This window comes from Gopherus evgoodei, chromosome 1, assembly GCF_007399415.2.
Source record: "Gopherus evgoodei ecotype Sinaloan lineage chromosome 1, rGopEvg1_v1.p, whole genome shotgun sequence".
NCBI lineage: Eukaryota > Metazoa > Chordata > Testudines > Testudinidae > Gopherus > Gopherus evgoodei.
In genome coordinates, this window is record NC_044322.1 from 361626701 (window position 1) to 361654110 (window position 27410).

Sequence of the window (27410 nt, forward strand, 5' to 3'; positions counted from 1 at the left end):
AATTTTCCTTGGAAATTTCCAATGAAAAGAGATTTAGAGTTTTTTGGTTGAAATTTTCTTTGCGGGGGGAATCATGTTTCATCCAGTTCTATCCTATAGGCCCCTCTCCCTGTGTTAGAATAAAAGCCAATCTCCCTTGTTCCCACCCACACCACAACGAATGTACATCCGCCCCCTCCATCATGTCTGTACTCTAACTCTATGTATTTCCATTGTGCCCATCACTGTGGTATCTAGGCATCGACTGGACAGATTGAGGGCTCTGGTGAGTCACTAAGGTTAGCACAAAGGAGTGAAGGAGTGGCTTTTTGCTTTGCAGGGAGAAAAGGGATCTCCCGGAGCCAGGGGAGACAAAGGAGAAAAGGTACCTTTCAATTGTTTTGTGTGTTGCATCAATTTTTGACACGGGGAGCGAGTCCCCAGCTCCCTAGGGGGCTGATCTGGCTATCCATTGCCAGCCAACTACTAATTCAAGTCCTAGATGAATCTGGAGCCCGGGAGATTTAAATGGGGCCCTGATTGCTACGAGAATGACCTGTGTCGGCACATGTGTAATTAGTTAAAGATCACGTGCCAATAGATAGTGCCTAAGAATATGTCTGCCCCTTTCTGCAGCAGACCTGAGTTCCCTACTGCCTTGGGACTTCTGTTTGAGCTACCAGCTCAGAACGGGGAGCATCTCACAGGCTCTTCGCATGGTGGAAAGGATGATGGAAGGTGCAAGGCAGTGGGACATGGGCCCAGTCTGTCCGGCTCAGTGGCAGACCTCAAGCAGGATCCCCCGAAGCTCTTGCTGTGCTGATCCAGGTGCTGGTAGCAATGCGCTGTCCTAGGGGGTGTGGCCTTTCTTATTTTTCAGATGGCTCTAGTGAAATAAACAAGGTGGAAATATTCAAATATTCCAGAATGCGAAGGAGAGGGGAATGCGGTTCTCAGTCAGGGCAAGGAAGCAGCACAAAAGATTGCTGCAGACTAGGAGAGACGATGGGCTGGTGTGAACCCAGGGTGACAGAGCGGGAGGTACCTGGGATCATACAATAGTTCCCACCAAGTATCAATGAAAGACCGTGCTGGGCAGGCCTTTTAAGCCATGTGTCCAGCATCTAGGGCCATTGAAGTGGATTGCACTGAGTCTATGCCGTGCCATTTGTATCCAGAGAATGGGCGGATGGGTCAACCAGGATGGGAATGCCACTGCATGGCCAGCAATCATGCGGTTGCTAAAAATTTGGTGGCACAATAAGCTCACCAGTGATGGACATCGACTGAACGTCTAGCAAGACCTTCTTAAGGACCTAGCTAGGGATCGACCTGATTGGCGTTCAATCTGCAAGGAGGCTGCGTGTCTTTGGGATAACGATGATCGGAAAGCTGGCTGGGCCACCTGTTCTACGTAGGCATGTCGAAGGCATGTCACTGTAAAAGTGTCTTGGGAGCGAGGAGGGAGGAAACTGCAAGCATCAGAATGGTTTTCTCACGGGGTTGTGTCATTAAATGATCACACTGCAGAGCTGTTTGTAATGTGCATGCTCTGTAGTGAGGGAGATGAGGAAGAACTGGGCATCTAGAAGAGGTGATGTCTTCTCCTTGCCAGGGGAGATGGGGGAGCCGGGAGAGAACTTAAGCCGCAAAGTCTACATCCGGATCCATATCAGAAGTTTCTTACTGTTGGGATCCAGCGGGTGGGTTTTGCCCATAGGAAAGATAAAGACTCAGATCCAAATTCCCCCAGTGTTTGGGGCATTCAGAGTCTCTTTAGTTCCTGCCTAGCTCTAGTACTGACCAGATCCACAGTGAATTCGAAAGAGCGGGCTGCTGGCCTAAGATTGTTTGTTTTTGGTGCTTAAGAGCTCCTTTGAAGCTGCTTCCTACAAATGAAAGCTCCTGGATTTTAACCCCCAAAGCAGTAATTCTGTTCCTAAAACCCACTCATTCATAGCTGCCTAGGACCTGCTGGTGATTCCAAGGGTTAGACTGCAGGAAAGATCTACGACTTATCTGTATACACTTAGGATCATTCAGCTAGTGCTCTCTGTCCCTTTTGCTCCACGACCATGCTTCCTGTGCCCTCGTGGTGAGTGGAAGCAGCAGTTCCTAGCCCCCAGTTATGACCAGCCGGAGATTCTCTGTGCCCCTTGCAGATTACACAGAAATCTCTGACACGGTTCCTGGTCCCATGCAGGGCATATTTCAGCCAGCCCTCTTCCCCAGCAATGATCATGGGTTCTCTTCATTCCTAGGGCACTAAAGGAGACAGAGGAGAAAACGGTCAAAAGGTAAAAGACAACTTTGGTACCATACTCAAGGACTCTCCTGCTTAGGCCGCTGTACTTACACCATTAGAATTCATGTCTTGCTGTCCCTTCCTGGTTCTTCTCTGTACACAAAAGGGCTTTGGTCAGTAATGCGTATATAGAGCTAATAATTGTAGACGATCAACTGCTGCCTACCGCTGTCTCTTCCGTTTTCTCCAGCATCGAACTGTTTAGCTTCTCTCTGTAGTTCTCTCCCTCTGGGATTGGGCCATATAACTCTCCTCCATCAATGGCGGATGCAGCAGCCTTACATCCATCTATCTTGGGTGGGTTCTGTAGCTCCCGTCTCCGGACTATTGACTTCAGCGGGGGTTGGATTGGGCCTGAAGTGAGCAGCACGTAGTGATGTGTCCAGTATGATTTTGACAGGCCCATGATGGAGGAAGTGGTGTGTTTCTGATTGTTCTTGATCTCCTCGCCTTGTCTCTCTTTACAGGGAGAACCAGGAATTGGGTTCAGAGGCCCCGTTGGTCAGGCTGGGCCCCCTGGGCATAAGGTTAGTGGACAGGATCTCACTTTGTGTGCACATCATCCAAGATGCTCTCTCCTTGTGTCCCTTGCTGATCGCACAACCACCATTCAGGCAGGCATTAAGGGGCCATGGGGCTCAGTGGGGCTTGCAGAGATGGGCTACCAAAGCCAGTCAAGGCTCTGGAGGACAAGACCACCCGTGTGTTCCAAACAAACAGCTCTGGGGACTGTGTCCTGCATGGCACTGTTTCACACCAGACGTTTCCTTTGGGGTGGACAGATGGAGGGTCGTTTTACCGTTGCCAGAGTGGGATGCTGAAGAATCAGGGGTGAAGTGTATTAGCCTGGCTGCGCTTGTTGAGATCCCAGGACTGAAATAAATGGGACATTGCAGGCATGTCAGGATTGGGGGGCATTGGTGGAGCCATTTCGGGCTGGAATAATAGAGGTGAGCTCGCAGGTCAGCGTTAAGATGCTCTGGCAGAGCAGCGTGGGGCATCGGGGCTGCAATGGCTGCCGGGGGGGAAGAGTGGTGCAGCTGCAGAGCAGAGGTGGGTGTGTGAGCTGCGTCGGAGCTGAGGGCTAGAGTCGTGGGGGGTGTTACAGGTCTCACAAGGGCAACAGTGTGCAGAGAGGTCCCTGTCAGCCCTGTGCCCGGCTCAGGCCAGTGTCATTGCATGGGCAGTCGGTGGACACACCAGTTAAATCTGGAAGGAGCAGTAGATGACAAGGGAGCAGAGAATTCCTTGCGAGTAGCCTGCTGGTCATGGCTACAATGAGCTGTGTTACCAGGGAGCCCATGGCTTGCGTTGTGACTACATCCACATGATTCCTTTGCCACAGGGGGAGCCTGGGGCCCCCGGACCTCCGGGAGTGCAGGGCATCCAGGGTATTCGTGGCAACCCTGGCATTCCAGGATCACCGGGAGAGAGGGGACCCCCAGGTCCACTGGGCATGCCAGGGCAGAAGGTAGGTGACAAGTCATGGGCACTAAAGAGTGAGTGTGTCGGGGATGGGGAGAGAGGACTGCATTGTACCCACAATCGCAAGGCACAAGGGTGCAAACAGATGCTGAGGCTCTGTGAGAAGACGTATGGTGGGAGGGACTTCACGCAAGGTGGGACAGCGAGTCTCAAGGGCCACTACCGTTCCCCCACACCCAGCTGAAATCTTGCCTGAGAGATTCAGGAGGCAGAGCTGTTCTCAGCACGTGTCCTGCTGCAGGAGCACAAAGACTTTCCTCCCCAGGAAATGGCTGTGTCACCCTGACACAGACCGGATTCCCAGCTCATCAGTCTCAGTGCTACAAGCACAGCAGTTCCAGCGTAGTGAGCAAGCTCTCGTGTTGAGAGCGAAGAACTGCGTGATGCACGGGGACAGTTAATCCTTGCCAGGCGCTGCTGAGGTTGAGATGTTCCTTTGCTCGATTGTTCCATGCGACACCGAGAGCAGTCCCAGGTTTTGAATCACCAGGGCGCTTGGAAGCTGCTGTATTTAATGTTAGACCACATCAGCCAGTCCAGCGCAGGAAAAACAACAGTAACCCCCTCCCAAGCACTGCGCCCCTTGCATGGTGCCCGATCACTGTTTCCACTTGCCCTCCAACAGTGCTTCACTCTTTCCCCCATTTATTAACTCCTCGAGGCTGTGAAGCCACAGGGGACCATCTAAGCTGACCTCCTGCGTAACACAGGCTGGAGAACCTCACCCTAGAGATTCCAGCATCAAGCCCAGACCTAGTCTGTGAGCTAGAGCATCTTGTCTCTATCAGCTTGTGCGGATGGTAGTACGCTGGAGAATTTCAAATGACCTACTCAACAGTCGAACCTAGGGATGGTCAGATTGCATCAGACCCACGCTCCATCTAGCTCAGTAGCCGATCTCTGACATTGTCCAAACAAGCTTTCTCCCTGGGATGGATCTCCAGATCTGCCTGCAGAGCCAGCCACCCTCTGGGCCCAAAGGGATCTTCTTTTTAATTCCTAGAAAAGCTCAGAGTTGCTTAGTGTGATCTGGGGAGGTGGAGGCGGTTCCTCAGCCGCCCCCTTGTAGAGGGGTTTGGCCGGGGCTCCTCCCTCTCCAGACGGCAGCGAATCACACCTCCTTGCTACTTCCTTTCAGTTATGATAGGGAATTACCCTGGCCACGGGAGTCTCTCGCCGCGGCAGCAGTAGAGGCAAAACACGAATACTTATTCATGCCTGGTCAGCGGGCAGTAGTGAGTCACGGGCTCAGGTCCTCAGACAGGAGCTGGGCAACTGTTATATAATGAGCAGGCCCCGGCCCCGGGTCAGGGGGTCAATGGCTCAGGCCCTCAGGCAGGGCTGAACAAAGGCAGGTAGACAGCAAGTCCAGACTCTTGGCTCCAAAGGGCCTGGGAGAAGGGGAGACAGCCACTTGCAAGTTGGGTGGCAAGGAGAACACAGGCCCTCCCAGTCCCCTGCATCCCAGCCCAGGCCCGAGCAGTAGCAGAAGACCTGCTGCTGTGTCTGTCGGGATCCTGGCTGCAACACGTGGACATCGGATCTGGCAGTGCTGCAGCCAGACTAGGGTCAGCTGCCCCTGGGCTACTGCCTAACTCCTCCTCGTGTGGGTACCTGGGTCTGGATGGTGTCCTCCAGGGGGTCCAGCACCATGCTCCTCAGGGTACCTGACGAGGGGTAGGCTTGGCAGCTCCTCTGGGTAACTTGTGAGGGGCAGGCTTGACAGCTCCTCAGGGCTCTGGTCAGGGTCAGGCGTCGGCAGGTCAGGCCAGTCACCGGGTCTGCCACCAGTTAACGGGATCTCCCAATCAGGAGCTAGGCCACAGGCGTCTGGCCTCCCTGGCGACTGTTCTAGTGAGCTCTGGGGTTGAGTTTTTATACCTCCTGTCCTGTGCCTTGATGTCCGGGAGGTGGGCGCAGGATTTGCTGGCTCCTTCCACTTTGGGGTCCAGAGAGGCTCATCCCTCTCAAGGCTGGCGGGGAACCACACCACCTCGCTGCACCCTTCTTTTGACCCAACCCCCTGCCCAGTTGCCTTACAACTGTTGTAAGCTTCTTTTACTATTTGGCCATTTACTGCCCATCTCCCTCTTAATGGCTTTTCTGTTTTGAAGGGGGAGCGTGGTAAGAGAGGCAGGAATGGATCCACTGGGCCAGCAGGACGTCCAGGGCCCCCGGGAAAACAGGTGACCTTTGGTTACTTTCACTGTTGCATTCCTTGAGTGAGCTACACGTACCCTTGTTGTTGTATATTTTGTGTGCTCCCCAGTCATGGACCAGGATCCATGGGTTAGGTGCTGTACAAACACAGATTCTTAGTGCACAGACCCCAGACTGTGAGGGGGAGTCCTACACAGGGGCTGGAAGGGGACGGTGCATGGATCCTTCCACATGCAGATTTGGCCTCTGATCAGGAATGAGGCCCAAATGGCAGAGGGATCACAGCAGGGAGGTTGGTGTTGCTGCTGCCCATGCTGTATCTGTCCCGTGGAGGGAGGGAGGGCTTTGTTCCCTGGCTCTCAGCCTAGTTGTTTTCACCCGCACTGAATTCCTTTTGCTGTGTGTATTACAATCTGCCTGCTGCTCGCCGGCTCCGTTCCTTGGGGCAAAGTGCATCAGAAGTGTTGCAAACCAAAGTGTGTGTCTCCTTGCTCGGCAGGGGATCCGAGGGCTACCCGGGACGAATGGCAACAAGGTGAGCTGCGGATGGTGGGAAAGACAGAGACGATGCCAGTATGGATCCCAAAACGGTAGCCTCTGCCCAAAGCTATGGGCAGGGATGGAGGGATGGGAATTGCACTCTGAGGAGGACTGAAAGGAAACACCCATACAGCTGGAAGCCATGCCTGACCCTTTCCCACATCCCCTCCTGCTTAGGGTTGCCTGGTGACTGGTTTTTGACTGGACACTCTGTTCAAAAGGGGACCTGTACAGTGTCCGGTCAAATGCACTGACTGGACACCAAAAGTCCAGTTCTTCTTTGAGTGATTGCTCATATCCATTCCAGTTAGGTGTGCGCGCGCCGTGTGCACGTTCGTCGGAAGACTTTTTACCCTAGCAACGCTCGATGGGTCGGCTGGGCGCCCCCTGGAGTGGCGCTGCTATGGCACCAGATATATACTCCTGCCGACCCAGGCACCCTTCAGTTCCTTTTTACCACCCTTGTCGGTCGTTGGAACAGTGGAGTGCGGCTTAGCTGACCTCCACTCCCCTAGCTACTCGTGTATATATATATATAGTTATACGTTTCTTCCTTAATAGCATAGGTAGTTTAGTAATAGTTAGCGGGGTTCGGGGAGTAGTCCCTTTCCTGCACCCGGTGCCGGAGCCCATGCCCGGCTCACCGGGTTTCAAACTGTGCTCGGCCTGTCACAGGCTGATGCCGACAAGAGATCCGCACTACTCCTGTTTAAAGTGCCTCGGGGAATCGCACTTGACAGCTAAGAGCCCCATTTGCAAGGCTTTCAAGCCGCGAACAAAAAAGGAGCGGGACATCAGGTTTAAACAGCTCCTCATGGAGGCGGCTCTCACCCCTCCACCTTCAGCACCCAGCGCTGGTCAGTCGGTGAGCAGAAGCACCTCCGTGGCACCGGACCGCACCGGTACACCCAAAGACTCTCGGCACCAGACGTCACCGGCTCTGAAGTCGGCTCCATGACGCTGCCTCTCCCCGAGGTTGAGGAAGGCCAAGACTCCTGCTGCTTCAGCACCGCCTGCACCACAGCCAGAGAGTATGCCTAGGTCGGATCGCCCGCCGCCGACACCCGCTGCGGCACCAACTAAATTGGCACTGTCGATTCTGCTCCCACAAAGGCTGTCCAGTCTGGCGCCTGTTACCTCCCGGCGCGTCGCGGTAGAGCTCACCATGCTATCCACGTCAGAGGCGTTCTCAGCGGCGAGGGAGCTGATCGCCTTGACAGACTCGGCACTGCCTCTACCCCCGGCACCACCAGTGAGGATAATCCAATCCATAGGCAAGTCGACCTTGATTAGACCACCCTCCGTCAGCACAGCAGACTGGCACCGCTCACGATCGCGGTCCCGCAGATGCTCCAGATCCAGACGGCGCTTCCACTCTCGACGCCGCTCGCAGTCCTGGCACCGTTCTACTATATGGCACCGGTCAGACTCATGGCACCGGTTAGACTCCCGTTCACTGGCTCACTACCCGTGGCACCACTCCAGTTCTTGGAGCAGCTCCAGGCACCGTGCCTCCCGAAGCCATTCAGATCGCCAGGATTCGAGAGCTCGGTCGACCTCCCGGCACCGATCTGGTCACAGGTCCCACTCTCAATCCCTGTGCCGATATGCGTCCCGGCACCGATCCCCGATAAGTAGGGGAGCGAGGTCCATTGGAACATCTGCACAAGGCTTCTCTGCTCCTCCATGGCCATCGAGACATACGTCGGTGTCCTCCCACGCGGACAGCTACTATGGCCAAGACCGCAATTCGGATGTGTCCAGCGGAGTGTTTCAAGAAGCCCGGTCTCAGGACCAAGGACCTCACCAGTGGTCCTTTTGGACACCTTGGGCGTACTACCAGGCCCAAGGTGCTCCGCTAGTTCCGACCTGCTCCACTTCATCAGAGCATCGAGCACCAGAGGCCACAGTTAGCCGTCCTCCTCCACCTGGGACGGAGGAGCCACTAGTTCACCCACCGGGTTCCCCGGTGCCGCTGGAGCAGGAACCGGCGCATGAGCGAGAGGCCATACAGGACCTGCTCATCCCAGGCATTTCATCTTCTTCCTCTCCAGATGAGGCAGTGGCAGGGACTTCCTCCTCGGGGCCACCTCCAATAGACCTAAGAGCCCATCAGGACCTCCTCAGGAGAGTAGCGCTCTACATGAACCTCCAGGTGGAGGAGGTCCCGGAGGTTGAGGACCCTGTATTGAGCATCCTGTTGGCAGATACCCCCCACTAGGGGGCTTTGCTCTTCATCAGGACCATCCAGGCCAATGCAGACACCTTATGGCAGTCCCCAGCCTCCATCCCCCCTACAGCAAAGGGGATTGATCTTAAATACATGGTACCCTCTCGGGGGTACAAGTATCTATATTTCTACCCTCCTCCCTCCTCGCTAGTTGTCCAATCGGTCAACAAGAGGGAGCGCAATGGCCAACAGGTGCCAGCCCCAAAGTCAAAGGAGGCTAGACGAATGAACCTGCTCGGCCGTAAGATGTATTCGGCAGGTGCCCTACAGCTCCTGGTGGCAAATCAGCAGGCTCTACTGAGCCATTATAGCTACAACACCTGGGCAGAGGTGGATAGATTTACAGAACTACTCCCCCCGGACTCCTGCCAGGAATTCGCCGCATTCCTGGAGGAAGGGAAAAAGGTGGCCAGAACCTCCGTCCAGGCTTCTCTAGATGCGGCCGACTCGGCAGCCAGAACTCTGGCCTCCAGTATCACCATGAGATGCATCTCATGGCTACAGGTTTCCAATCTCCCGCCTGAGTTACAATATACCATCCAGGACTTACCCTTTGATGGTAAGGGTCTGTTCTTGGAGAAGACTGGCCCCAGGCTACAAAGCTTGAAAGACAACAGGGTCATCATGCGTTCTTCGGGCATGCATACACCTGTGACCCAACGCAGATCTTTCCGTCCCCAGACTCACCGCCCGTACTTTGTGCCCAGACACAGGCAAGACTTTAACAGACGGTGCAGGCGGGGTGGCTGTAGATGCCAGTCCGGACCCCAAGGGGGCCAAAACCACGGCCCCTCAAAACCACCAGCGGGACCTAAGTCTACCTTTTGAAGGTACGCCCAAGGATGGCATACCAGTTTCAGGGCAGGATCCTTTTCCTCCCTTTTCCAACCGCCTCTCCTACTTCCTCCTGGCATGGTCCCAATTGACCTAAGTCCTCTGGGTCCTATGCACAGTGAAACAAGGATACCACCTCCAATTTGTTTCATCCCCACCTTCCCACCCTCCAACCCAGTCCCTCTTCAGGGACCCCTCTCTCGAGCAATTCCTCCTACAAGAGATGCAGACACTCCTCGCCATAGGAGCAATAGAGGAGGTACCACAAGACGAAAAGGGCAAAGGGTTTTACTCCTGTTACTTTCTGATCCCCAAGTCGAAAGGAGGCCTCAGGCCCATCCTAGACCTGCGAGGCCTCAACAAGTTCATGATAAAGTTGAAGTTCCGCATGGTCTCCCTGGGGACCATTATCCCGTCCTTGGATCCTGGAGACTGGTATGCTTCCCTCGATATGAAGGACGCGTACTTTCACATCGCCATTTTTCCTCCACATAGGAGGTATCTTTGCTTTGTAGCCAACCACCAGCACTTCCAATTTACGGTCCTCCCCTTTGGCCTCTCCACGGCCCCAAGGGTGTTTACAAAATGTATCTCCGTAGTCGCGGCACACCTCTGCCGACGTCGGATATACGTATTCCCATATCTGGATGACTGGCTCATCAGAGGGACCTCCAAGACACAAGTCAGGCAGCATCTAGGCATTGTCAGGGACCTATTCACACGCTTAGGCCTGATGCTCAATACGGAGAAATCCACACTGGTCCCCACACAAAGGCTAGACTTCATAGGAGCTACCCTGGACTCCAATCTAGCCAAGGCCTACCTACCCCAGCCGCGATTCCAAGCAATGGCAATGATCATTCGAGGTCTGCAGAACTTCCCAACGACCTCGGCTCGCACCTGTCTCGGTCTCCTAGGTCACATCGCTGTCTGTACTTATGTGACCAAATATGCCAGGCTCTGCCTCCAACCCCTCCAAACGTGGCTCAACTCGGTCTACCGTCTGGGCAGGGACCCAATAGACACAATAGTCACCATTCCCCCAAGCACCCTGCACTCCCTCGACTGGTGGCTAACCCCTTCCCTGGTAGGTGCAGGGTTACCGTTCCATCCGCCACAATCCTCACTGTCCCTGACGATGGACGCGTCATCTCTCGGATGGGGGGCTCACCTTGGACACCTTCATATCCAGGGCCTTTGGTCATCGCAGGAGCTGAAGCTTCACATAAATGTCCGAGAGCTGAGAGTGGTCCGCCTGGCGTGCCAAACATTCCAGCAGCATCTACACGGCCGTTGTGTCTCAGTGTTCACAGACAACACAACGGCCATGTATTATATCAACAAACGGAGAGACTCGATCGTCCCCACTCTGTCAGGAGACCATACGACTCTGGGACTTCTGCAAAGCCTACTCGATAGACCTGGTAGCATCCTTTCTCCCAGGGGTTCAGAACACTCTAGCGGATCAGCTGAGCAGATCCTTCCTCTGTCACGAATGGTCGATAAGACCAGATGTTATTCATTCTGTCTTCCAGAAGTGGGGCTTTCCCTACATAGACCTGTTTGCCTCTCGCACGAACAGGAAATGCCAAGCGTTCTGCTCCTTCCAGGGTCTTTCACTGAGATCAATCTCGGACGCATTTCTCATGTCGTGGAAGCACCGGCTGCTCTATGCCTTCCCACCATTCCTGCTGGTTCACAAGGTCCTGATAAAACAGAGTGCACCTAATCATGATCGCGCCAGCGTGGCCCAGACAGCACTGGTACACCACACTGCTCAACCTGTCCACAGCCAGCCCAATTACCCTGCCTCTCCACCTGGATCTCATAACGCAGGACCATGGCAATCTTCGCTACCCGGACCTGCAGGCCCTTCACCTCACGGCGTGGCTCCTGCGTGGCTGAACAGGTCGGAGTTACGCTGCTCCGCTCCAGTACAACATATACTCCTGAGTAGCAGAAAGCCTTCCACTCGGTCAACATATCTGGCCAAGTGGAAACGTTTCTCCTGCTGGTGTGAAACGCAGAATACTACTCCCTCTCAGGTCTTGATCCCCGCTATCTTGGACTACCTCTGGTCCCTTAAGCAGCAGGGCCTGGCAATATCTTCTTTGAGGGTGCACTTGGTGGCCACTCCGTGTTTTCCCACCCTTTAGTTACTAGATTTCTCAAGGGCCTAGAGCGCCTCTACCCCCAAGTACGCTGCCCTGCCCCTACCTGGGACCTCAACCTAGTCCTAAACAGGCTTATGCTTTTGCCATTCGAGCCGTTGGCAACTTGCTCACTGCTACACCTGTCCTGGAAGACAGTTTTTCTAGTAGCCATTACATCGGCCAGATGGGTCTCTGAACTTGGAGCACTTATGGTGGACCCACTGTATACTGTCTGTCACAAAGACAAGGTACAGTTGCGACCACATCCGGCATTCCTCCCTAAGGTGGTGTTGGCCTTCCATACCAATCGGGACATCTTCCTTCCGGTCTTCTTCCCGAAGCCTCACTCATCTCGACGGGAACAGCTGTTACACTCCTTAGATGTCCGTAGGGCACTCGCTTTTTTTATTGATCGGATGAAGCCCTTCTGAAAATCCCCCCAACTCTTCGTTGCAGTGGCTGACCGGATGAAAGGCCTACCTGTCTCCTCCCAGAGAATCTCCTCTTGGGTGACGGCGTGCATACGCACATGCTATGACTTGGATCACGTTCCCTCAGGCCATCTCACTGCACATTGTACCAGAGCTCAGGCTTCATCAGCCGCCTTCCTGGCCCATGTACCAATCCAGGAGATATGTTGTGCAGCTACCTGGTCCTCTGTCCACACCTTTGCTTCGCACTATGCTCTGGTCCAACAGTCTAGAGATGATGCAGCCTTTGGCTCAGCAGTTTTGCACTCTGCCACATCTCACTCTGACCCCTCCACCTAGGTAAGGCTTGGGAATCACCAAACTGGAATGGATATGAGCAATCACTCGAAGAAGAAAAGACGGTTACTCACCATTGTAACTGTTGTTCTTCGAGATGTGTTGCTCATATCCATTCCACACACGCCCTCCTTCCCCACTGTCGGAGTAGCCGGCAAGAAGGAACTGAAGGGTGGCTGGGTTGGCTGGGGTATATATCCGGTGCCATAGTGGTGCCACTCCAGGGGGCACCCAGCTGACCCGCCAAATGTTGCTAGGGTGAAAGTCTTCCGACAAACGTGCACGCAGCGTGCGCACACCTAACTGGAATGGATATGAGCAACACATCTCGAAGAACAACAGTTACAAAGGTGAGTAACCGTCTTTTACGGTGGGTGGGGACAGGGAGAGGCACCAGGTCAACAACCCGCACCAGCTCCTACTCAGCCAGGGCCGCCTCCTCCTACCTGCATCTCATGGGCAGACAGGCTCCATGTCAAGGACTGCAGCTCCTGTCCCAGCCCTGGAGCAGAGGAAGCCCAGAACGGGGGGCGGGAGGGTGGTGGAGAGGCTCGAGTGATGAGGAAGGGGGAGAGCAGCAACGGGACACAAGAAGAGGCGGAGCAGAGGGTGGGGACTCAGGATGGGGAGGCAGAGCAGGGGGTGGCAGAAAGTTCCAGTGCTCCTCCTGTAGTGTGTGGTTTTCAGAAATTCAAAGTTGGCAATCCTACACCTGCCCCCCCTTCATGAACTTTCCCCTGAGAACCCACACACCCGAATGGTGTCCTCTAAAGCAGTGTTAACAGATGAGAGGCCTGATCCCAAGCCCAGGGAGCTTTTTCCATGGATTGCAGTGGGCTTCCAATCAGAGCCCTGCTTGAGAGATTATCACTTCCCACTAACTTGTAAAAAATGGAAAAATTAATTAAGAAAACACTGGAACGGATGGGATCCAGGTGAGCTGCCCCACCCCGCTGTGTTTTTGTTGCACGCCAGTCACATACCTGTGCTTTAGGCTGTGTCTGTGCAGCACAGTTAACCTGGGTGATTGACATCTGGGTCTGATCCCCTTTGTTAGCCTCGTCCAGGTGTGAGCAACCCCGCTGGCGAGCCCTTCCTGCGTCACTGTGTCCTTGTGCTCTCTGCACTTGCCCGTGTCTACCAGGGGCATAGCCCATGCTTCTTTGTGCTGCAATGATCTAGGATTCTTTTCTGGTCAATTGCAGGAGAACTTCTCTGTCCTTCAGGGGAAACTGTGGCACGGCATTGGAGGACTGTCACCACTTGAATGGTTGAGCCAGTGTCCTCACATCAAAGTAAACTCAAGTTCCAACTGGGGAAGTTGCCCTGGCTTAAGCCTCCTCCAAACCCAGATCCGAGGTTTTTCTGTGTGGACTGTAGGGGTGTGTGTGGATAAGAGCCTGGGTTAACATGGGTAGATGTGCCCTTTGATGTTGCCCTCTTAAACTGCGGGCCCTTCCGGGCAAGACCGGGCACGAGAGCAATAAAAGGGAGATAGGAGTGGTTTGGGCCCAGCCATTGTGGTCTTTGCGATACAAAAGATTGAGCCAACGCCCGCTGGAACTGATAGCAAAATGCCCATTGATTTCAGGGGGCTTTGCCTCATGTCTTACGTAATAACAGAGAGCTCTGGCACCAAGAGGAGAAATATGCAGCTGTGTCCCTGAAATGACCCCTTTGTGTTCCTTTCTGTTGTGCAGGGGGAGATTGGCCTCGGTGTGGCAGGTGTGAGAGGTCCCCGTGGACTGCCAGGCCCCGGGGTAGGTTGTTCCATCAGCATGCCAGGTTCCGTTCGGTTCTCTCATTGCAACGTCTGTTCCAAACATGCTAAACGTGTTATTGTGCAATAACCACTCATATCAAAAGCCCCTTCAGGTGCTGACCCTTTGAATTCCTTTGAATTTTCACTGAGACCAAATTTGGCCATGCTCAGAGGCGATGGGCTCTGTCCACCCCCCACACACCTGTGCCTCTGTGGAGTTGGCATGAAGCTAATGCTCCCTCCCACCACTACTGATCTTCCCCCATGGTGCAAAGGAGGCGTCATGGGAATTACACTGACTAGCTGTGTCTCTCTCTGAGCCATCAGACCATGATCTCCTGCCCTACTCCTTTGCACTCAGCCACCCCACCCTGCCTCCAGGTGGCACAGATGGAAACCACTCCTCAGTAAGTGAACATAACAGAGGCTGAGGGCCTGATGCTGATCTCATGGAGGGTATGTCTCTGCAGAGGAAAAGCTGATCACGGGCTACCCTATCCCTTAGCTACCTTAAATCCAGGTTAGTGGGGTAACAGCAATAGTGAAGACAGATACTCACTGCAAAGCCTGGCACAGACTCTGGGTACATTCTTAGCTTGCTAGCCCACACTTCACTGCTAACATCACCGGCGGTAGATGGCTTCAAGCTAGCTCAGGTAGGCTAGCCTGGTGCACAGCTCCTGCTATGTAAACTTACACTCATACTCATGTAGCTTCATGGCCTTCCGTGGATTTACTCCTCTTTCTTGGTAGTCCATCGATGCGATGATGACAAATCTGAGCAAATCATCTATTGTTGGTCTCATGGTGTGCCCTCTGATGGCTATACAAGCCAATTCTAGAGGTGCACATTTGGCTGCAGATAGTGCGTGGTAAGTTTGCAGTCAGTGGGTTGTGCGCTGCTGGTGCTCTGTGACGTTGTTCACGTGCCTCTTGTAGACGCCAGCAGTGGTCTTCCTCAAAGGTGATGCAGGTATTTCTGACTGTTGCACGCCTCTGTGTTCTGTCACTGGCGGCGTCCTCAAGGTCTCTGGGTTTGATACTGCTATAATGCAGATTGGCTTTGATCGTGTCCTTGTAATGTTTTCGTGGACGACCTATATATACTCATAGACTTTAGGGTCAGAAGGGACCAATATGATCATCTAGTCTGACCTTCTGCACAAAGCAGGCCACAGAACCCCACCCATCCACTTCTATAACAAACTCCTAACCTATGTCCGAGTTATTGAAGTCTTCAAATTGTGGTTTGAAGACCTCAAGCTGCAGAGAATCCACCAGCAAGTGACCCATGCCCCATGCTGCAGAGGAAGGCGAAAAACCTCCAGGGCCTCTGCCAATCTGCCCCGGAGGAAAATTCCTTCCCGATCCCAAATAAGGCGATTGGCTAAACCCTGAGCATGTGGGCAAGACTCACCAGCCAGCACTCAGGAAAGAATTCTCTGCAGTAACTCAGATCCCATCCCATGCTGATAATCAAAGATCAATTGCCAAAATTAAGCTATCCCATCATACCATCCCTTCCATAAACTTATCAAGCTTAGTCTTAAAGCCAGATATGTCTTTTGCCCCTACTACTCCCTTTGGAAGGCTGTTCCAGAACTTCACTCCTCTAATGGTTAGAAACCTTCATCTAATTTCAAGTCTAAACTTCCTAGTGTCCAGTTTATACCCATTTGTTCTTGTGTCTACATTGGTACTAAGCTTAAATAATTCCTCTCCCTCCTTAATATTAATCCCTCTGATATATTTATAAAGAGCAAAGCATATCCCCCCTCAGCCTTCTTTTGGCTAGACTAAACAAGCCAAGCTCTTTGAGTCTCCTTTCATAAGGCAGGTTTTCCATTCCTCGGATCATCCTAGTAGCCCGTCTCTGAACCTGTTCCAGTTTGAATTCATCCTTCTTAAACATGGGAGACCAGAACTGCACACAGTCTTCCAGATGAGGTCTCACCAGTGCCTTATATAACGGTACTAACACCTCCTTATCTTTGCTGGAAATACCTCGCCTCATGCATCCTAAAATGGCATTAGCTTTTTTAACGGCCATATCACATTGGCGGCTCATAGTCATCCTGTAATCAACCAATACTCCAAAGTCCTTCTCCTCCTCTGTTGCTTCCAACTGATGTGTCCCCAATGTATATCTAAAATTCTTATTATTAATCCCTAAGTGCATGAGCTTGCACTTTTCACTATTAAATTTTATCCTATTACTATTACTCCAGTTTACAAGGTTATCCAGATCTTCCTGTATGATATCCCGGTCCTTCTCTGTGTAAGCAATACCCCCCAGCTTTGTGTCATCCGCAAACTTTATTAGCACATTCCCACTTTTTGTGCCAAGGTCAGTAATAAAAAGGTTAAATAAGATTGGTCCCAAAACTGATCCTTGAGGAACTCCACTAGTAACCTCCTTCCAGCCTGACAGTCCACCCTTCAGTATGACCCATTGGAGTCTCCCCTTTAACCAGTTCCTTATCCACCTTTCATATTGATCCCCATCTTTTCCAATTTAACTAATAATTCCCCATGTGGAACTGTGTCAAATGCCTTACTGAAATCGAGGTAAATTAGATCTACTGCATTTCCTTTGTCTAAATAATCTGTCACCTTCTCAAAGAAGGAGATCAGGTTGGTTTGGCACGATCTACCTTTAGTAAAACCATGTTGTAACTTGTCCCAATTACCATTGAGCTCAATGTCCTTAACTACGTTCTCCTTCAAAATTTTTTCCAAGACCTTACATACTACAGATGTCAAACTAACAAGCCTATATTTACTCGGATCACTTTTTTCCCCTTTCTTAAAGATAGGAACTATGTTAGCAATTCTCCAGTAGTACGGTACAACCCCTGAGTTTACCGATTCATTAAAAATTCTTGCTAATGGGCTTGCAGTTTCATGCGCCAGTTCCTTTAATATTCTTGGATGAAGATTATCTAGGCCCTCCGATTTTGTCCCATTAAGCTGTTCAAGTTTGGCTTCTACCTCAGATGTGGTAATATCCACCTCCATATCCTCATTCCCGTTTGTCATCCCTCCATTACCCCTAAGCTCCTCATTAGCCTTATTAAAGACTGAGGCAAAGTGCTTATTTAGATATTGGGCCATGCCTAGGTTATCCTTAACCTCCATTCCATCCTCAGTGTTTAGCGGTCCCACTTCTTCTTTCTTTGGTTTCTTCTTATTTATATGGCTATAGAACCTTTTACTATTGGTTTTAATTCCCTTTGCAAGGTCGAACTCTACATGGCTTTGAGCCTTTCTCACTTTATCCCTACATGTTCTGACCTCACTAAGGTAGCTTTCCTTGCTAATCCCACCCTTCTTCCACTCCTTGTAGGCTTTCTGCTTTTTCTTAATTACCTCTCTGAGATGCTTGCTCATCCAGCTTGGTCTACAGCTCCTGCCTATGGTTTTTTTCCCCTTTCTTGGGATGCAGGCTTCTGATAGTTTCTGCAGCTGCGACTTAAAGTAATTTCAGGCCTCCTCCGCATTTAGATCCACAAGTTCTTCAGTCCAATCCACTTCCCTAACTGATTTCCTTAATTCTTTAAAGTTAGCCCTTGAGAAGTCAAAAACCCTAGTCCCAGATCTATTTTTGTTTATCCTTCCATCTAGTTTGAACTGAATTAGCTCATGATCACTCAAACCAAGGTTGTCCCCTACAATCATTTCTTCTATGAGGTCCTCACTATTCACCAAAACCAAATCTAAAATGACATCCCCTCTTGTTGGTTCTTCAGCTACTTGGTGAAGAATCCATCTGCTATCACATCCAGAAAAATCTGATCCCTATTATTCTTGCTAGAACTTGTCCTCCAGTCTATATCTGGGAAGTTAAAGTCTCTCATGATCACACATTTCCCATTAGTGTTTACTTCATTAAAAACATTAAAGAAGTCTCTATCCATATCCAAATCAGATCCCGGCGGATGCCCTAGGAGAGCTCACCATAGAGAAGCTGGCGGGGGATTTTGTTGGCATCCATGCGGCTGACATGACCGGTCCAACATAGCTGTGACTTCATGATCATCATTTCGATGCTTGTCATCTGGGCTTTCTCAAGGACCTCAAGATTGGGCACTTTGTCTTGCCAGCGGATCTTCATGATGTTGTGGAGGCAACGCCTGTGAAATGCTTTGAGCTGCTTGATGTGATGCCTATATAGTGTCCATGTTTCATATCCATACAAAAGAGATGAAGGAACATCAGCTCTATACATAAGCAGTTTTGTTGACATCCGGATGTTGTAGTGGTTTAAAACTTTGACACGCAGATAGCCAAGTGCCTGGTTTGCTTTGGATATGCGTGTGTTGATCTCATTATCCAGTGATCCATCACTGGGTATGACACTACCCAGGTATTTAAAGTTCTCCACTACTTTAAACTGAGTGCCATCAATGGAGATACATGGGACAGAAGCATTTGATCCAGGTACAGGTTGATGGAGAACTTCTGTCTTTCTGAGGCTGATAGTCCGAAGAGTTGCGAGGTCTCGGCAAACTTGTTGACAGTGTGCTGAAGATCATTTTCAGTGTGAGCCATGAGGGCACAGTCATCGGCAAAGAGTGCCTCAAGAAGGAGTTTCTGCACTGTCTTAGTCTTTGCATTCAGGCGACGGAGGTCAAAAAGTGAACCATCGTGCTGGTATTTCAAATATATACCTCGATCCAGATCTTTCATTGCATGGTTGAGGACGCATGCAAAGAACAGGTTAAATAAGACAGGAGCGAGAACACATCCTTATTTCACGCCGTTGGTGATGTTGAAGGGGGCAGATGTGGTTCCATCAGACAATACTTTGCCTGTCATGCTGTCATGAAAAAGGCGTATAATCTGGACAAATTTTCTTGGGCAGCCAAGTCATGTTAGAATAGTCCAAAGGGCTTCCCTGTTGGCGGTATCAAACACCTTTGTCAGATCTATGAAGACAGCATACAGGTGCATGTTCTGTTCAATGCACTTCTCTTGTATTTGTATGACAGCAAACACCATGTCGACTGTGCTCCGGCCAAGTCGAAAACCACATTGACTTTCAGGTAGATTTGCCTCAGAAATACTGGCTATTAGGCGGTTCAAGATGATGCAGGCGATGATTTTCCCTCCAACGGAGAGGAGGGATATGCCTCTATAATTTCCACATTCTGCTTTGCTACCTTTGTTCTTGAAAAGAGAGACAATACTAGTGTCACGGAGGTCCTGTGGTATGTTTTCATCCTCCCAGATGCTGATGATCACGCTGTGTAATGCTGCTAGTGCTGCTGGACCTGCTGCTTTGTATATCTCTGCTGGTATCCAGTCTTTTCCAGGAGCTTTTCCTGAACTCATCTGACTAACAGCTTTCTTCATCTCATCTATAGTGGGCGGAGAGTCAAGATCTGTCAGAGCAGGTTGTTGTGGAATTTCATTGAGGACGTTTTTGTTCATGGTTGATGGTCTATTGAGAAGGTTGCTAAAGTGTTCTCGCCATCTTTCACTGATGCCTTCTTTTTCTTTAATCAGCGTTGTGTTGTCTGATGAGAGCAGTGGGGTTGTCCTTAATTTAGAAGGTCCATAGACAGTCTTAATAGCACTGAAGAACATCTTTCAGTTGTGGGTCTCAGCATAGTGCTCGATTTCTTTGGCTTTGCTCTCCCACCAGTTTGTCTTGTATCTGACAGAGGTCTTTCTGTGTTTTGCTCTGAAGGTACTTGAAATGGTCCCATTTGGAGACTGAGGAGGGATCATTCTGCCATTTGATAAAGGCTTTTCTCTTTACTTCCAGAGCTGAGCATATGTCTTCTTGGTTCTCATCAAACAAATCCTGATGTGTTCTTTTCTTTGGTCCAAGAGATGTTATTGCTGTGTCAGTCACCATCTGCTTGAATTGGTCTCACTTTTCAGTTGCAGTATTGATCAGTTGCCCATGGGATGTCAGTTTGTTATGAAGACTCTTCTGAAAGTTGTTGAAACATTGAGCATCCTTCAGTTTGGCTATGTTGAAAGTAGGTCACACATGCTTAGGGCGTTTGTGCCGAGAGGGAGCGATATAAAGTTGGAGAGACATCCTGACTAATCTGTGGTCTGTCCAGCACTCTGCGCCTCGCATTACTCTGGTGATCATTACGTCTCGGATGTCTTGCCTTCTGACAATGGCATAATCTATCAGATGCCACTGTTTGGACCTAGGGTGCATCCACGTAGTTTTGTATTTATCCGCTTGTCAGAACAGAGTGTTAGTAATGGTCAGGTCATTTTCACAACAAAGGCTCAAAAGGAGTAGTCCATTGCTGTTCATTTTGCCTACACCATGTGGCCCGGTTATTCCTTTCCAGTTCTCGTTATCAGCCCCGACTCGGGTGTTGAAATCTCCAAGTAGGAGTAGTTTGTCTGTTACAGGTGTGGCCTTGATCAGTCTGTCGAGATCTTCATAGAATTGTTCCTTTGAGTTGTCAGAGCATGTTAGAGTGGGTGCATGTGCACTAATGATGGTGGCATGAGGTTTGGCATTTAGTGGGAAGCGTAGTTTCAGCAATCTTTCATTGATACCCACTGGAAGGTCTGGGAGTTGATGCATCAATGAGGTTTTTATTGCCAGACCAACTCCATGTATTCTGTCCTCTGTCTCAGTCTTACCCTTCCAGAAGAAGGTGTAACCACTTCCTGGTTCACTCAAGGAACCTTCCCCAGGCAATCTTGTTTCACTTAATGCCGCTATATCAGTGTTGTAATGGGCTAGTCCTCGAGCAATGAGAGCTGTCCTTCTCTCAGGTCTTGCAACAGCTTCTCGATCCACGAGGGTACGAACATTCCATACACCAATGGTAGGTTTTCTCAAATTTTTCTTTTGGTTTTGGCCGCAGATTGGGTTAAACTGCCAGCCGTGGCTTGCTGGCCGCTGTTGTAGGGCAGGCAATTTTTAGGCCACCTTTTCTAGGCCCCTCCCTTACTAGGGTGAGCAGTGCTCTCCTAAAGAGGGCTGCTCAGACGCCTGGGATGCTGCCGGGGAATCTCTGCTGCCCCAAGTACAGAGCTGGACGACTACCTATCCACATGCCGCCTGTGGGCAGGATTGGGACTACGGCCCCCAGTGGTAACCTCCACCTGTCGCTTTGCCCCTCCCCCATCGCCACATAACTTGGGTGGTATGATGATGTTTGATGATTTGCACAGGCCATGTGTGTGAAAGCTTTTTAAGTGGTAGAGCCGTTGCACAGGCGCATTCCCACTCTCTCGACCTTAGAAGCCAAACACCAATGGTACGAAAAATCATCACGACTGGTAACTTCTTTGGTTGCAGTGAATGGCCTTGACGTCTTTTCTGCCTCGTCAAGCCCTTCACTTTCCACAAAGCGTTGCAGAACCACCTTCTTGGCTGTTGGATCATAGTGATCTCTTTTGCCCAGTCCGCCGGAGCTGACGTCACATGTGGGTAGGCATATCCCTAATTCACTGAGGGTTTGAGTCCCATCAGTTACACTCACCTGGTTTGGCCAGCCTGTCGAAGCCGTTGCCCAGATGTGGCCACTGCGCATGCTGCAGCTACTTGGAGCCACAGGTGAGAGCTGAGAGACAGGTGGGGACCAAAGTGGACAGACTACCCCTGAAGGGGTACGACAAGTCCCCCCATCAGAGGTACTACCCCTCCCTGGGCACCCCATACGCCCCACTCCTCATTTACACTGCCCTAAACATGTGGCTGTCCAGCCAGCCTGACATCCCAGATATTTCTGTTAATTTAAAATTAATTAAAAGAATTAACACATGAATTCCTCTCTGCCTCCCCACCCCTGGAATAAAATGCACGCAAATTTTAACAAATGAACAGATATATCTGTAAAGTGCCAACCGTAAAGGGGCCCAATCCTGGGCCTGTAGGTGCTACTGTCGTATAAATGTTGTATAAACCTGAAGGGGGTTCCAAAGAGGATGGAGCTCCGCTGTTCTCAGTGGTGGCAGATGACAGAACAAGGAGTAATGGTCTCAAGTTGCAGTGGGGGAGGTCTAGGTTGGATATTTGGAAACACTATTTCACTAGGAGGGTGATGAAGCACTGGAATGGGTTACCTAGGGAGGAGGTGGAATCTCCATCCATAGCGGTTTTTAAGGCCCGGCTTGACAAATCCCTGACTGGGATGTTGGGGTTGGTCCTGCTTTGAGCAGGGGATTGGACTAGATGAGGTCTCTTCCAACCCTAATATTCTATGATTCTGTGAAATAATTATTGATAAAAAATAAACATCTTATTAGTACATTTGAACAGTGAGAGCTGAGCTGCTTAAGCAGAATAACACCCCCCCAGGGTACAGTACCAGGGCGGGATGCAAAGCCTCATGCAGCTAGATTAGAGAAGACGTCTTTATACGCTGCTTCCTCTGTGGCCGTTCTATGAATAAACTGACTTTATCATGCAAGACGTTTATACCCACCAGCTGCCAGGAGAGCTGTTCAAATAGGCACCTGGGAAGTGCCGCTGACTGAGAATGTCAACAGCTGTGTAAGGTCTAGTGTAAATCTTGCTAAGATGTTTGGGTGTTTTTTGTGAGTGGGGGGAGGTAATGAAACAATGAGGAGCTAATTCTACTTTTAGTACTGTTGCGTAAATCTAGAGTGACTCACTGCATTCTTTGGCATTACGCTGGGTTTACACTCGTGTAACTGAGATGAGAACCTGGCCTCCTGGGGCATACTTATGTCTGTATAAAGGTCTGGCACTTGCGGTCAGACAGATCTTCCAGAATTTAGCTTGGAAGGCCAAAATGTACTGGATGAATTAGCTGGCAAGGCTACACTGCATGTGAAGGTTTCTGAAGGGTTAATACATGAGTAATAGGTGTTCTAAGCAGGGTAGAGACATGGGGTGTGTGTTATAGATGGATATAGGCACATGGGTTACACTTCATAGGAAGGCTACCTGTGCACACATTTTGTAAAGGGATGGGAAGATAACAGGCAAACAATTCCTATCAACAAATGTAGAGGGGACAGAGCAATGAGGTGCATTCCAGGCCAGACTCTGGGCTGCCTTATTTACGGTGCTTGGTCTCCCTGACATTCATGCAAACAGAACTCGGCCCTTTGCTTGTCGCAGAACAACTCCATAGGAAAGCATCTGATCCCTCCTGGAAACACTGGGAGCTGAGAAGATCGTTCCCTGCCTCAACCTTTTCCGCTGGTCACCCACTGCTCCCTACCCCACCAGGCAGGGACTGTCTTGCCTCCTGTTCCCCATGCCGCATGCACAGGACAGCTGGAAACGCAGCTTTGTGATGAACGCACCGTGACTTTGAAGCTGTCCAGGTCATCGTTCTCCACTTACGGCAAGGGAACTGAGCACTGAATAATAGGCCGATGACAGAGGGTCCAACCCTGCAGGCTCTCTGGCCCGAGTCCTCAAAGGTATTTAGGAGCTGAATTTCCAGTGGTATCAATGGGAGTTCGACTCCTAAATATCTTTGAGGATCTGGGCCTCTATGCACAGATCATCCATTGATTTCAGTGGGAGCACCATGCACAGAGGGCTCTCAGGATGGGGCTTGTGTGTATTATCCATGCTTCGGTGTTTGTAGACACTGTAATGAAACTAAATCTCTCTTTGCTAACAGGGGGAGGAGGGCATTGCAGGAGTCCGAGGCCCCATTGGCATGATGGTAAGTCACTCAGAACAAAAGAACGACCTTAGAGGGCCAGACCAGTGGTCCCTCTAGCCCAGTATCCCATCTTCTGACAGTGGCTGGTGCCAGATGCTTCAGAAGGAGTGAACAGAACAGGGCAATTATCGAGTGATCCAGCCTCTGAAGTCTATGAGGATGGTTTTCTGGCACCAGGCCCAAGGCTGGCAGACGAGATGCCCTAGATGTGGACGCTGCTATAGGATGAGGTTTTCAAAGCCACATAGGGACAGGTGCCCACTTCCCACTGATTTTAATGGGAGTTGGGTGGGCAGATCCTATAGGTGGGTTTGAAACATGGGGCACAATGCTGAGTGTAACTGACTTGCATTCCTCGCCCATTCAGCGTGACCCATCCACAAGGGGCTTTTTAATTCAGCATGCAGCTCCGTTCCCCCTGCATCCCTTTCTCTGCATGATTTCATGGAGCTCCGAGTCCATATGAGCTCTTGCCCCGTGTTCCCAAAGGGCTGAGTTATGGGCCAAAAATCCCTGACTAGGTACAGCAATAACAACACAAGGTTCCAGGGAGTACCCGCAGAGGGGAATAAAGGAGGAGTAGATGGAGTCTGATGGGAAATAGTGACAGTTGTGGAAACCCAGAGATTATTGTATCGCAAGGCCTGGCGGTAAATCTCATGCATAAACGCAGTGCTTGGTGAGGGCACCTCTTACATTATTAAGGCAGAATAATTTAGTGGTTAAAGCAGCAGAGTGGAGTCTAGAGACTTGAGTTCTATTCTCTGCTCTTCCACTCGGTGTGCTCTCAAAGACCTTAATGCCAGAAGGGACCATCCTGATCACCAAGTCTGAACCTTACCCACCCACTCCTGTAGCAGACCCCTAACCTCTGGCTGAGCTACTGAAGTCCTCAAATTATGGTTTAAAGACTATATATGTTGCAGAGAATCCACCATTTACATTAGTTTAAACCTGCAAGTGCCCCATGCTGCCGAGGAAGGCGAACTCCCCCGCTTCCCCACACCCCCAGGTCCCTGCCAATCTGACCTGGAGGAAAAATCCTTCCTGACCCCAAATCTGGCGATCAGTTAGACTCTGAGCATGTTGGCAAGACTTACCAACCAGACACCTGAGAAGGAATTCTCTACAGTAGCTCAGAGCCGTCTCTGTTTCATGTCCCATCTCCAGCCATTGGAGATATTTGCTGCTACTGATTGCAGGTTGGCTTCATGCCATTGTAGGTAACCTCCGTGTACCCTTATGGAATTTGTTTAAAATGTCTGAGCCCCCTTTCCCCACCCATCTGTAAAATGGGGATAATGATCCTTCCCCAGCTTTGGAAAGCGCTTTGAGATCTTTGGATGCTATGTTAGTGCAGACAATTTTGTCAGGATGTAGTTCAAAGGCTAGCATGCCGAAAGCCATGGAAGCCTGCCTCCTGGTTGTGTAGAGCCGGAGGGTAGGATGGAATGGAGCCACTGGTGACTCTAGAGTGGGTCTCACACTGCTTCTTCTGCAGTGTTCCCAGGAAGGATTGAATACACCCACCAGGAGTAGACAGATGGTTATAAATGGAGAAGCTATTGTTCTTCTGCACCACTTTGAGAATCAGCAGCCCCAAAAGAAGGAAAAGTGCTAAATGGGGGAAGTCAGAAAAGTGCAAGTCTTTATTTACCTGTTCCACAGTGCAGCGGGGAGTTGGGATGCCCGGCAGTGCTCATCTGTGATTCCAACGTCCAATTCCTTGCTTTGGTACAAGCTTTGTGTGACATGGGGCCAGGTGCTTAGGTCCCAGATCCTCAATGGCATGTAGATGCTTAACTTCACCTGCCCTATGCCATGTGGAAACAGCACGTCCCCGTCTCACTGGGGTGCTGTGAGGATAAATACATTACAGAGTGTGAGGCGCTCAGATACTAGGGGCTGTGTCAGTATCTCAGACAGATAGATCGCTTTGCCCCATGCATATGAGGAGACGGGCCCGAATCCTTTTGGGGATCCAGTCACTCGCCACAATCGGGGTCTGAGTCTCCTCTTTTGACAGCAGAGCCATTCTACCAAGCCTCCCTGGTGGGAGTGAGAGGTGATTCAAACCTTCTGTGCTGCATTCATCCCGTCCCCAGAGCCCTGCCCTCACCCGAGGAGGTTGCTGCTGCCTGCTGCATTGCCTCCACCAGGTGTTCGTTCTGACATGCTGTTTCATGTGTTTTCAGGGTCTGAAAGGCCTGCCCGGAGCGAAAGGAGAAAGAGTAAGCAGAGGGCATCTTAGCTGGACTTTCTGCGGTGCCTGGTCACCTCATCCAGAGAGACCTCCAGTGGACGCCATGTTCCCCAGACCCATTGCTGAGGACACATGCTCCTATGCATATTTCAGCCAGTCTCCATCCACACATTATTCACTCTCCCTTTGCTCTGGTTTCCAGGGTCAGATTCCTGGGCGAGAGCCATGGGAGCTACCCAGGCTAAAATACCGCTCCCTAATACAGACAAAAACAAAACCATGTTCACAACCACCTTAAATCCGGTCATGGTGTCGGTTAGATGGGGGGCGATCCCTAGACGTGAGTTGGAGAAAATAACACTGAGCTGCCTCATGGCGCTGTAGACAATGGGGAAGCTGGTTGATGTTTGCGCAGCACTTTGAGAACGTAAAGTGGTATTTAGGGGCAAAGTATAGTGCGGATTATTCTTCCTGCCAGACAGTGAGGAATCCCAGGACTCTGCCTTTTGTGGGATTATCAATGCCTGTTTATAGACACCTGCTGAGAAGAAAACCCCCGGTATTGCATTTCACCCTGTTCTGCAAGTCACCTAAGTCCTCTGGGCCTCAGTTTCCCCAGCTATAAAATTGGTATAGCGATACTTGCATTACATGCAACTTTGTGTGATGAGTTAGTCATTGCAAAGCAATTCGAGATGCTCAGCTGAATTGCATTCTCTGAGCATTATACATAAGAGCAGTTCATAAACAAATGGGTGCATTGAGTGATGTGCCAATGGTAGAGAAAAAGCCTTTCATTGTCCTTTTTGTTTCAGGGTGATCGTGGCCTCCTGGGACCCAAGGGAGAAAGAGTAAGGGACATAAAAAATGTTGACTGTCTGGGAGAGGTGGGATGTAAGAAGTTGGAAGGGCTTTATGCATGCCAGTTGGCAGCTGGACACGTGTCTAAAATAATGTCAATGAGTGGACAAATTAGAGACATAAATGGAAAAAAATATGTTTTCAGACATCTGGGACCTCTGTTGTTTTCTTACCAAGTAGAAGAGAGAGCTGTATAGTCCCTGAACAGTGGTGCAGCTAATCTGAAGCAAGTTCTGGATATGGATCCTGAATTTTGGTGTCTGCATTGGCCTCTGATCTCAGAAGACCTAGGTTCAACTTCTGCCTTGGTTCACAGATGAAAAGCATGGCATTTGTAGACCCAAGTTTGTCCCTAGTAAATTTCTGTCTTTACCAAGAACCGAGCCCAGTACTCTAAGTTAGATATGAGCTGAGTTGGCAGGGCTGTATGAAGAAGCTTCAACCATTTTTTGTTAGCACCATGGCTGACTGGAGTCACTGCTATGAAACCTTGCTT

At 50.6% G+C, this 27410-nt stretch overlaps 1 protein-coding gene across 1 annotated transcript in view; it reads left to right on the forward strand.

The window, feature by feature from the left end:
* Window positions 1–1545: 1545 nt before the first annotated feature.
* The window catches only part of LOC115645307 (fibril-forming collagen alpha chain-like), a 91669-nt gene continuing 65804 nt past the window's right edge, over window positions 1546–27410 (forward strand). Inside the window, exons 1-10 of the mRNA XM_030549760.1 lie at window positions 1546–1682; window positions 2241–2276; window positions 2752–2785; window positions 3630–3755; window positions 5884–5955; window positions 6429–6464; window positions 14154–14213; window positions 23806–23850; window positions 26046–26081; window positions 26869–26904. Of these exons, the coding sequence (XP_030405620.1) occupies window positions 1546–1682; window positions 2241–2276; window positions 2752–2785; window positions 3630–3755; window positions 5884–5955; window positions 6429–6464; window positions 14154–14213; window positions 23806–23850; window positions 26046–26081; window positions 26869–26904 (618 nt within the window). The remainder of the gene's footprint in view (window positions 1683–2240; window positions 2277–2751; window positions 2786–3629; window positions 3756–5883; window positions 5956–6428; window positions 6465–14153; window positions 14214–23805; window positions 23851–26045; window positions 26082–26868; window positions 26905–27410) is intronic.